General features: G+C 39.0%; 2 protein-coding genes across 2 annotated transcripts; both read right to left on the bottom strand.

Annotated features, from left to right (window-relative positions):
- Nucleotides 1-1891: 1891 nt before the first annotated feature.
- On the bottom strand, nt 1892-2596 carry LOC140006896 (uncharacterized). Its single transcript, XM_072049567.1, has one exon. The coding sequence runs from the start codon at nt 2594-2596 to the stop codon at nt 1892-1894; it is 705 nt and encodes a 234-aa protein (XP_071905668.1).
- A 5877-nt stretch (nt 2597-8473) lies between these two features.
- Nucleotides 8474-11258, bottom strand: LOC140006895 (uncharacterized). The gene is made up of 6 exons (XM_072049566.1): nt 10961-11258; nt 10738-10855; nt 10498-10618; nt 10031-10418; nt 9029-9743; nt 8474-8948 (listed from the first exon to the last, which is right to left on the bottom strand). Exons 1-6 carry the CDS (start codon nt 11256-11258, stop codon nt 8474-8476), a joined length of 2115 nt encoding a protein of 704 aa, XP_071905667.1.
- Between the last annotated feature and the right edge of the window lie 245 nt (nt 11259-11503).

Raw genomic sequence — 11503 nt, 5'->3', positions numbered from 1 at the left:
ATAAATCACAGGGATTGCCATTTGATAAATCTAGCAAGATAAATGAGACCATGAAACTCATGAAAGAATATTTTATTTACACAACAATGATGAAAATTTCAGTAACATGCAAATAATCATTTATTTTTGTATTGAAAGAAAATTAATTTTGGAGAAATGAACCTGTAAACTCAACAATTCACGCTTGAGAATACCAAAGTACTCTGATTTCAAGCAAAATACCACGTTTGACTCTTTAGATATCACTCCTTCGGAGTTCAATGTCGGCAACATAACCACAAGGTGAAGAGAAATTCCAATGAGCTGAGTCACCAGCCATTCTATTCTAAGCTCACTTTTCAACATAAAACTCGACCTTAGCGTCCTTTCGGGTTTTCACTAAGGTTACCCACACCCTTTTTATTTTTTTTTATTTTTTATTTTTTCTTCTTTTCTTTTCCTTTTTCCTTCTTTTCCCTTTTCTTTTTTTTTCATTTCTTCTTTCTCTTTTTCTTTTTCTTTTTTTTTCAAAGGCGCCCTTTCGGGTTTTCATCTGATAAACAAATCTTGTCAATAGTCTTTATTAATTCAGAAATGTGTTTTAAGAAATGATGGCATCAGTACGACAATCCTTCCCTTGTAAAATCGGTGAAGGTGTATTGACATCATTTGCCATGTGATTTAGAAAATTTCCTAAAAGAGGTGATACAAAAAATAGAAGTCAGGACTTTCAGTTTTTGTAATGGGGTCTGGTGAAGTGCTAAGAAAAGGTTAAGGCTTGAAGGTGAATTTCAAAAGTGGTTTAAATGATCTGAAATCGCATTGTTGCGCCAACCCTATTTTAGGGTTAAATTAAAACTTGCCCCAGTTTATTCTCAACTGAGATTCTCTTCTCTTTCATTTTCCCCTTTTTTTCTTCTGTCATTCTATTCATCTTTTGAAAAGTTTACAATTTGCCCCTATTTATTTTTAACCAAGGTCTTCTTTTGTTCATTTTTTTTTCATGCGATTTTCCTTCAAAAATTGAATTTGCCCCAGTGTGGAGTTTGCGATCCTCAAGGGTTGCCAAACGAAATGATTTATTCTGAAGGTTCAAAAGGGATAACTAAAAATAGAATGTTTAATTGGAAAGGAAGAAGGTCTGACTTTCATTCCATTCTTCGCATTAACCCTAAAAGGAAACTTCCATTTATCAGATGAAGAATTTCTTACATATATCCGAATTGATTGGTTGAAGGAAAACTTGTGCATCCATTTCTATGAGAACAAGTGCTCCACCAGGTAACACTTTCTTGATAATAAAAGGGCCTTGCCAATTTGGTGCAAACTTTCCCATCAATCTACGATAACTGCTCGTGACGTTGTTTAGTTCAATCAGTCTCATCCAGTTTGGCCTCCATTAATATGCTCAATGAAGGAATTTCGACCTCGGCTGGCAAAACTGCTTCCATTCCGTACATGAGGTTGTAAGGTGTTGCTCCAGTAGAAGTCCGTATAGCCTTTCTATAGGCCATTAATGCATGGGGAGCTTTTCGTGCCAATCACGATGTCTTTCAGTCATTTTACGGATTATCTTCTTCAAGTTCTTATTCGCGGCCTCCACAGCTCCATTCATCTGTGGTCTATAAATAGAAGAATTTCGATGTTTGATCTTGAACTACTCGCACAATCCATCCACCATAGTATTGTTGAGATTCTTGACATTGTCGGTGATTAGTGTTTCTGGCACACCAAATCGACAAATGATACATTTTCTTAGAAAATCGGTCACCACCTTTTTAGTCACATGCTTGTAAGACTCAGATTCGACCCACTTTGTAAAGTATTCAATTGCCACTAGAATAAATCGATGCTCGTTCGAAGCAGGAGGGTCAATAGTTCCAATTACATCCATACCCCATATTGAACATGGTCAGGGAGCAGTGATACTGTGTAATTCTGTGAGAGGAGTGTGCATAACATCCCTATGCAATTGATATTTAATGCATTTTCTGACAAAAACTACACAATCATGCTCCATAGTAAGCCAAAAATATCCGGTCCTCATGATCTTCTTCGCTAATAAATGGCCATTCATATGTGTTCCACATACACCACTGTGCACTTCTTTCATCAAATAATCCGCCTCACCTTCATTAACGCATCTTAGAAGGCCTAAATCTGACGTTCTTTTGTAGACCACCTCTCCATTCAAGAAAAACTTGGATGATAATCTGCGCAAGAAACTTTTAGTAGTCATATCAGCACTTGGAGGATAAGACCCCGTTTTGAGAAATTTCTTGATGTCGCTATACCAGGGACGGCTATCGAAAGATTTTTCTACAACCAAACAATGTGCAGGATTTTCCTGCAATTGAATCTGAATAGGCTCGATCACCAACTCATCTGGATGTTGAATCATTGAAGATAAAGTGGTCAAAACATCAGTGAAAACATTTCGAGCACGCGGAATATGTCTGAACTCTAAACTTCTGAATTTATTCGCCAAATCCAGTAAACTGCAATGATATGAAAAGATCTTTGAATCTCGAATAATCCATTCTTTAAGCGTTTGATGCACGAGCAAATCGGAATCACTGAACACTATTAAATCCTTGATCTCCATTTCCAGGGCCATTTATAGTCCAAAAATGCAAGTCTCATATTCAGCCATATTGTTAGTGCAGAAAAATCGCAGTTTAGCGAAACCAGAGTAATGTTTTCCTTCAGGCAATACTAGAACAGCTCCAATACCGGCCCCAAAGGAATTTGAAGCACCGTCAAAGAATTGTCTCCATTCATAGCATTTCTGTGAGAGCCCGTAATTTTTCCATTTTAGGGTTTTATTATATTCAACGGCTTGTTTTCTGCACTTTCTACATCCGGAAAATTTTCTAGATAAATTTTATGAGTAAATATAGTTTTTAGATGATTTTTTTAGTATCGAATAGATTTTGGAAAAATAAGAATGTATATCGGACGTGGGACCCACTAGTGCGAAAAGTTCGGAAAAATTCGGCCAATTAGGTTAAGTTTTGGATACTGGAATTAATTTATCGGGTGTTAAGAGATAAGTAGAGGTGCAATTTGGATTGGTGTGAGAGGAAACAAAGTGATAGACTTGCATTAAATAAGTGACAAGTGTCACCATTTGATTGGAGGGACTTGTATGACTACTATTCATTGTCTTACCAATTGACCAAATAAATCAAAAAAATACCAAAAATTCACCATTTTCTCCTTCATCTTGGCCGAGCTCTTCAAGCAACAAAAGAAAGAAAACTCTTCAAGTTTTTGGCTTCAATCTTGCTTCAATCAACTCACTCAACCATCCAATCTTGTTTTTGCTCCATAAAACCACTTAAGGGAGTGATAGTGAGGTGTTGTGTGGAGTTATTTGGAAAGCTAAGAGGACTAGTTGCTCTCTCTCTCTTGTTTCTAAGGTGAGTTGTGAAGAACCCCTCTCCTCCCTCTAATGATGCTTAATTTATGCTTAGTGGTGGAATAAGATGCAACTTTATAGATTATATTGTGATTTTTGGTTGAATTGATGAAGTTTTGTAATTATTGGGGATTTTTCTGTTTTAATATGAATATGATTGTATGGCTATGTATGATGATCGGAAATGGTATGTAAGGGACCTAGGAGGTGGAAAAAGTGGATAATTGCAAGCAATTTCTGTTTTGGAAGAAATTTTGGAAAGTTAGGGTTTATGAAATTACATTCTGCCCGTTTTTGTAGCTCATAGTTAGAGGCCGAATTGGCCTTGGCTTAAAACATGAAAATTGTAGGTAATGATATTTTAGAGGTGCCTACAAACGTTCAGGTCAATCGGAGTAGCGTACCTTGAGAAAAGTCGAAATTACCCTTGCTGTCCTGGTTTTACCCGAATTTAGGAATTGCTTCTGTAATTGGTTATTTTGGTTAGGAATGCTTCCGAATTGGTTGTTGAGGTCTTCTGATGAAATGTATCCCTGTTCCTTAGCTTTCGGATGGCTTTAGAATTACTGGATTTGGACTTAGGTAGCCTGATTTATGATGTTTGCACTAGAATGCGTTCTGTGAATCTGTTTTTGCGGTTCTGGTGTAGTATCTTGCCTTTTTGACCTGGTTCCACTCGAAACTGGGTTGAGTGACCTTCTTCAATATTGTAGCCCTATCTCTTAGCTTCGAAACGGTGGGTCTTGGACCTTCATCCGATAATCGTAGTGCCTTTGGTGCCATTACCGTAAAATGACGTCAAAAACTGTTTTTTTCAGGGTTAAAGCTAGTTCCATTTCCGGATTTTCTGGTTTCCTCTAATACTTATGTATGCTTATGGAGCCCTATGTCGGTAGTATTTGGCATTGGTTTATGACTTGTAATCGAGTCTTATTATACTTATTGGAATATTTTAGGGCTTGACTTTCCTTTCCGGTCATTTTCCTAGCTAAATGACTTGAATGACTTTAAGCCTAGTGAACTACTTTCAAGTACGGTTTTAAGAGTCTTCCTTTTTCCATATGATTTCATCAAAACCCTTTTTATATAACCTCTACTTGAATATATAGTGACTTTTAGTCATACAAACGATTCTTTACGATTCCGAAAGAATATTTTCTTAGCCTATCTATTTGTCTTTTGATTTGTCGTTAGTCAAATGTTTTCCGTTGGAATTCTATAAGCCTTTTGAGCTTGGTTTTGCAATTGATTTTGAAACCCTGGTTATTTTCATCCTTGGGTCCAAACAACCCTCTTTTTACTTGAAAGTCATCTTTACACGCTTTACTCCCAATTAGTCAGGTTTCTTCGTTTCCCCTTAAATGTTTTGCTCGATAAACTATAATGTGTTCTCTTGTTCAATCTTAGGTTTCACTGGTGATTAAGGGTAATATCCGGAAGGATATTTTGCACGTTATTTTGCATAACTAGGTGAGTGTTCCTTGTTTGCTATATTCCTTGACTTATTGGCTTGTTATTATTGATTGATGATGTGTTAAGTGCTTTCAATGATTGTTAAAACGAGTTTTCTAGGCGAGTGTGTACTTTATCGCACTCGACCTAAATAAATGTGAAAGTTTCAATGATTAATGATTAAATGCTAGTTGCGCATGAATGTAAGCCGTTTGGCTGAATTGGGCCCTGCCCTTCGTTACCGATCGACTCGAGCCAGAAGCGGACTCGGTCGGGCGATATGGTGACCCTGGGTGAATTGGTATACTCGAGTATTACCTTGTAGTCCGGCCACGTCCGGATGGGTGGAGTCCGGCTAATGTCCGGATGGGTGGAGTCCGGTCAACGTCCGGAAAAGGGATGAACGAACAAAAGGATGAACGAGGGATTCTACTTACAAAAATGTATTTTTAAACGATTGGAGGAATAAGGGGAAATGTCAGGGGAACGAACGAACAATCAAATAGCTCCATGTGGGCCGTATCCTTTTAATGAATGTTACTATCGCTTTTCATTGTAAATGTTTCTTGAATTATTGATACTCCATGTTTAATGTATTGAATTGATTGTCTGATTATCTGTTTGGAACCTCACCGAGCTTTTAACTCACCCCTTTAGTTTTGTTTTCCTTAACAGGGGACGGCGAGCAGAATGAGAGCATAGACTAGCTAGTCTAGTTCTTTTGTTTCTTTTGTAGTGGTTCTCGCCTAGTGCTTGGCACGGACTGGACGTATGAAGGATTGAGAACCTTTGTATTTTTGATCTTTACACTCTCGTTTGGGGATGACAATGTATATAAGTTTCGCTTTAAATTTTGGATCGTTGCCCTATTTATTCTTGTGATTTATTCAGATTTTAAGTGAGGACTGTGGTGAACGATTGAGTCCCGGCGAGAGTTGGGCAGGCGGTCCGCCGAACCCTTTGGTTCGCCTTAGGGTGAGGTGGGGCTGTCACAATTTCTCATTTAAGTCTTCCGCTGTACCAACAAACAGAACCTCCTCATCCGAAAAATAAGTGTGAAGCGGTTGATAATCGTCCTCCCTTGGATTTTCAGGCAGGTGATCTGCTAGAGCCTTTCCCTTAACTGCCTTTTGTGTGGTGAAAATGATATCGAATTCCAAAAGGTTCATTTGCCATTTAGCCATACATCCGGTCGGCATTGGTTTTTCCAATAAATATTTCAAAGGATCTGAACGAGACATAAGGTAGGTGGTATGACTAAGCAAGTAATGCCTTAATTTCTGAGCTGCCCAAGCCAATGTACAACAACTCTTTTCAAGAAATGAGTATTTTGCCTCATAAGTTGTAAACTTCTTGCTAAGGTAATAAATGGCTTGTTTCCTTTTCCCAGAATCATCATACTGCCCCAAAACACATCCCACAGCCTCGTCGAGCACAGACAGGTACATAATCAAAGGTCGACTCGGCTTGGGTGGCACTGAGACCGAGGGGTGCAATAAGTAATCGTTGATCTTATCAAACGCCTGCTGGAATTTTTCATTCCAATAAAATGACACATTCTTCTTCAATAATTTAAACAAAGGCTCACATGTAGAAGTCAACTGGGCGATGAACCTTCCAATAAGTTAATCTTTCCTAAGAAACTCTTCACATCCTTTTGTGTTTTTGGCACTAGCATTTCACGAATGGCCTTAATCTTCGTCGGATCTATCTCTATACCCTTCTTACTAATGATGAATCCCAATAATTTGCCAACAGGGGCCCCGAATGCACACTTTGCAGGATTTAATTTCAAATTATATCTTCTCAATCTCTCAAATAACCTTTTCAAATCAATCAAATGGTCTTCTGCTCTTTTGGATTTGATGATGATGTCGTCCACATAAACCTCAATCTTCTTATGAATCATATCGTGGAGTAGGGTGGGTATTGTCCTTTGATAAGTGGCTCCAGCATTTTTTAACCTGAATGGCATTACTTGATAACAAAATGTCCCCCACGGAGTGATAAAAGCAGTTTTATCTTTATTTTCTTCTGCCATTAGAATCTGATGGTATCCAACAAAGCAGTCACCAAAAGACTCAATCTCATGCCCAGCGGTGTTGTCCAGAAAGATATGTATGTTTGGCAAGGAAAAATCATCCTTCGGACTTGTCTTGTTCAAGTCTCGATAGTCAACATATACTCTTACCTCTCTACTTTTCTTCGGTACCGGGACGGGATTTGAAAGCCAAATAGGATAATGCGACACCTTGATAATTCTGGCATTTTGTTGCTGCTCAATTTGCTCCTTGATTTTAAGACTCATATCCGGCTTAAATTTGCGAGGCTTTTGTTTTACTGGTGGAAAATTTGGGTCTGTTGGCAGTTTGTGAACCACTATGTCTGTTGAAATTCCGTCATGTCATAGGACCAAGCGAACACACCTTGAAACGTGGTCAAAAATTCAATCATCTCTACCCTCTGCTTCTTATTCAAATGAATGCTAATTTTTATTTCCTTACCCTCAGTTTCAGTGCCAATATTAATGGTTTCTGTTTCTTCTAAGTTCGGTTTGCCTTTCTCTTCATATTGTTCAAGATTCTTTAACAAAGATTCCGATTCTTCCTCGTTATCGCTCTCGTTTTGAATTTCTGATTCCAAAATTTTAAATTCGTGAGAAATATCGAGATTGCAATCATCGAATTCCGGAATAGTGATATCCAAAGGGTCAATGTGTTTTATTTTTGGCCATCTGAAAAAAATGAGATAGATGCAACAATGCGTAAGTAAATCAATTTGAAAAATAAATACTGTGCATTTCATTGAATTTCAAAATAATGGACAAAATGTCATAACATGCTGCTTAACAAAAGATATGCATTTAGATACGATATTTAACGTAAGACTTGCAGTGCAAAGACATTTGATTCAAAGTTCTTTACAAAATTGAAAGACAAAAGATGAATAATTCGAATGATTTCTCTCATATCTTATCAACCAAAGGCAATCCCCTAGATTTACCGACATTCCTTTCGGGAGGGAAGGAAATTACTAGTCCAATTCTTCATTGCTGCTTCTACAGGAACCTCTGGGAATTCTGGATCCTCTGATGGCTCACCCTCATAAGTAGCTCCCACAAATAGCTCAGACAAACTAATATCCACCTCCTCGATCAGGTCCATTTCAGATCTAATCACTTCTGATTGATAGGAAAAAGTGCAGTACAATGGTGGGATACTCCTGATAATTTGCTTTCCTCCTTTTTCCACTCTCTTGCGATCCAGGATTTTTTTTCTTGTCTTTGGCAGTAGGTTGAAACCCTAGTTCAAAGGTGTTCTTCTTTTCTTGAAACTTTATTGGTTGTAGGACTCCTTGCAGGCTACGCCCGAGACCCTTGCCTAACTGGTATCCTCCCCGAATCATCTCTTTAGCCATCATAACACTGGCTTCTGGCAGATTCATTCCCAGCCCCGACTTCTCCTTAGACACCCATCCTACTGAGACGATATTAGCCACATGGTGAGAGGAAACTAGAACTTTTCTATCACTTTCTTCATTTTGCCTAGAATTGACAATCATAGTACAATCATCCTCTGAAAACACTGTGATCAATTGGCCATTCACCACAAGCTTCAACATTTAATAGAGTGAAGATGGTATAGCGCCTGAAGTGTGAATCCAAGGTCGTCCAAGTAGAATATTATAAGCACTTGAGAAATCCATAACTTGGCATATGAATTGGAATTGGGCAAGTCCTATTTCCAGCACTAAATCCACTTCTCCCATTGATTCCCTTTTTGCGCCATCAAATCCCCTTATCACAGTCGCAGACGGCCGGAGTTTAGCTTCTTGAAATCCCAACTTAACCAAAGTATTCCATGGACATATGTTTAAAGCAGATCCGTTGTCTATCAGAACTCTCGGCAATAACTTCCCATTACAACGGACTGAGATATACAGTGCCTTGTTGTGTTCAATTCCCTCAGCGGTTAAATCTTCATCAGAAAAAGAAATCTGATTTGAAGCCAAAACATGCTCAACTACATGGGTGAATTTGTCAACAGGAATATTCTTAGGCACTTGAGTCTCATTTAACACCTTGAGCAAAGCCTCTCTATGAAGTTCCGAGGTTAAGAGTAGGTTCAACATAGAAATTTAAGCGGGCAGTTTATCCAATTGCTCGATACTTTATACTCGCTTTTCTTCATCATCCTAAGGAAATTGAATGCTTCTTCTTCGATCACAGCTGGTCTTTTTGGCGCGGCTTTTTCCTTTGCTCTTGAGGGTTCATCAACTGCGGTTTCACCTACGATTCTTCCAGATCTAGTGATGGCGGCCACCTCCTTCTTTGGCGTTTCTTCTCCTCCAATCAATAACGTCGGCTCGCTGTAATTCCATGAAAATTCTTGTAGATTAAGAACAGGAGCTTGTTCAGGCAATTCAAGTACTATAAGCTTTGATGGCTCACATTCGAACGGTATCACATCTAGAATAAAAGGATCAGCATTTTCCTTGATTTCGTAGGATTCTTCCTCCAGTATGAATGGTTCTCCAATAACCCCCATTATCTCAGCTTCATCCACAACGTATTGAGTAGGTTCCCCGATCTCCTCATCCATGGTAATAACTCCAACGGTATCTTTGTGCACAGGAAGGGGGTTTTTGCTAACACTTGGTCCTTGTTCTTCTCTTCTTCTCAAAATTATGTCTCCGGCCTCAATCATGTCTTGAATTTTATGTTTAAGTACCCAACAATTGACAGTAGAATGCCCAGGAGCTCTAGAATGATAAGCACAAAAGGACTGGAGGTCATAACCAGGGGGAACTCCTTTAGTATAGACTTTAGGAGGTATTGTACCAATTTTTCCCGCGGCCTTGAGCTGCTTATATACTTGATCAAGGGGCCGACCTAGATTGGTGAAAGTTCTATATGACATTGATTTTTGGGTGTTATTGGTTTGTTGATAGTTTAGTTCGGGTTGGCGGGTGAAGTGGGTCTTGGGTTATAAGGAGGGCGAGGTCTAATCTGAAAATTAGGTGGAGAAATGTGAAATGGTGTTATGGGTGTGTTTGGGTAATTTGGTCGGGGTCGAGAGTGGTTAATAGTGGTATGATAAACAGGTCGAAAGTGTGGTTGGTATGGGTAACGGGGTGAATAAGTAGGGTATTGTTGGTATTTAGGTCGGAAGGAAGGACCTTGGTTCCAGACAAATGAAGTTTCCTCCTCTCCCTTCTTGAATTGGGATTTCTTACTACTACTGCCTTGATTTTGCATAGGTTCTAGTTGTGATTTTAAAGCTGACACATTAACAATCTTCCCTGCTCTCACAAACTCATCATACTCTTCCAATTTATTAATAATTTCTGCGAAGGAACACCTGGTCATGCGAAAAATCTCCTCGAAATAGGGCAAGTCATGGGTTTTGATAAACGTACGAACAATTTCTTCTTCAGTCATGGGAGGTTCCACCTTGGCAGCCAATTTCCTCCATCTCTTTGCATACGTCTTGTGATCTTCAAATGGCTTCCTTTTAGTCCCTTCAAGTGTGGTTCTCGTCAGAGCAAGCTCACAATTGTACTCATACTGTCTCACAAAAAGCGGTCGACAAATCCAGCCATGTCCTCATATTCTCGGGTTTCAAGTTGGAATACCAATCTAGTACATCGCCTTCTAAGCTTTCAGGGAACAACGGAATTGGTAGATTCTCGTCATCTATCGGCTTTCCTAATTTGTTGGCAAACATTCGAAGATGCGTCTTGGGGTTGCCTGTTCCGTCATACTTGCTAAATTTGGGTGCTTTAAACCCACAGGCAGTTGCATATTAGGAAACATGCACAGTTCATTATAGTTCAAACCTCATTTTTTACTCAAGCCTTGGTTGTTTCTCATAAACTCATCAAACCGATCCAACCTTTTTAGCAAATTCTTGTCAATTGGCGCAGAGGATTCTCCAGCTTCAACTTTTCCTTGGGCAGCAGTGTCCAGCGTGAATGGTTCAGCGATAGAATAGTAATACGGTCCTTGAGATTCAAGTGGTTTGTTCAGATTAACAGGTGGATAATTTTAAAAAATTTGAGGGTGAGAAGGATTGGTTTGGATAGTGGGTGCATAAGTATGTGGTAGACCATGAGTGAGATAGGTGCAAGTTTCTTCAGGTGGATTTGTAACATGTGAGGCCAAGGAGGTTTGAGTGTAGGGCAAAAGTATTGGTTGCGGTTCAGTTTGATTAGCAGGTAAGGGCTCAGATTGACCACCGCTACCGCTACCAGCGACCAACTGATGAATCACGCGCCGTTGTGCGGTCATTTCTGTACTCAACTCATTGAATCTGTTTAACACTTCGCTCAGTTGAGCTCCCAAATTTGCCAAGTCAGTTGATGATGTCGCTATAGGCCTATCGAACGATTCCGGATGCGTACTCATGTTTACACTGTTTCTTGAAACTCGGCTACGCGATCGTATGATAATGGGGCTTTTTCGTGTAGCTATATTTACAATTACCCGAAAATTTATGAAAAACCTTATTTAAATGCTCTTCTTGATTAACTGTTGTCAAAAGAAAGAAAAAGGAAAAGAAAAAGACCCGAGTTAGTAAAAATTAAAGTAATTCGGATACATGTCCTATTAAGAAGCCCTTGTTGTGCCAAGGGTAGGTTTAACATGATACA

Source organism: Coffea arabica, chromosome 5e (assembly GCF_036785885.1).
Source record: "Coffea arabica cultivar ET-39 chromosome 5e, Coffea Arabica ET-39 HiFi, whole genome shotgun sequence".
In the NCBI taxonomy this organism is placed as follows: Eukaryota; Viridiplantae; Streptophyta; class Magnoliopsida; order Gentianales; family Rubiaceae; genus Coffea; species Coffea arabica.
Note: the sequence above shows the minus strand (reverse complement) of the source record. Positions and strands in the feature narration are given on the sequence as shown.

What these genes read in the sequence shown, in the direction of transcription:
- LOC140006895 (XM_072049566.1), bottom strand. Translation starts at nt 11,258, where the DNA reads ATGAGTACGCATCCGGAATCGTTCGATAGGCCTATAGCGACATCATCA. An exon ending in TTGCACCTATCTCACTCATG is followed by an intron (nt 10,856 to 10,960) that starts GTCTACCACATA and finishes TTGAATCTCAAG; the next exon opens with GACCGTATTACTATTCTATC. An exon ending in AGGATGATGAAGAAAAGCGA is followed by an intron (nt 8,949 to 9,028) that starts GTATAAAGTATC and finishes GGAACTTCATAG; the next exon opens with AGAGGCTTTGCTCAAGGTGT.
- LOC140006896 (XM_072049567.1), bottom strand. Translation starts at nt 2,596, where the DNA reads ATGGCCCTGGAAATGGAGATCAAGGATTTAATAGTGTTCAGTGATTCC.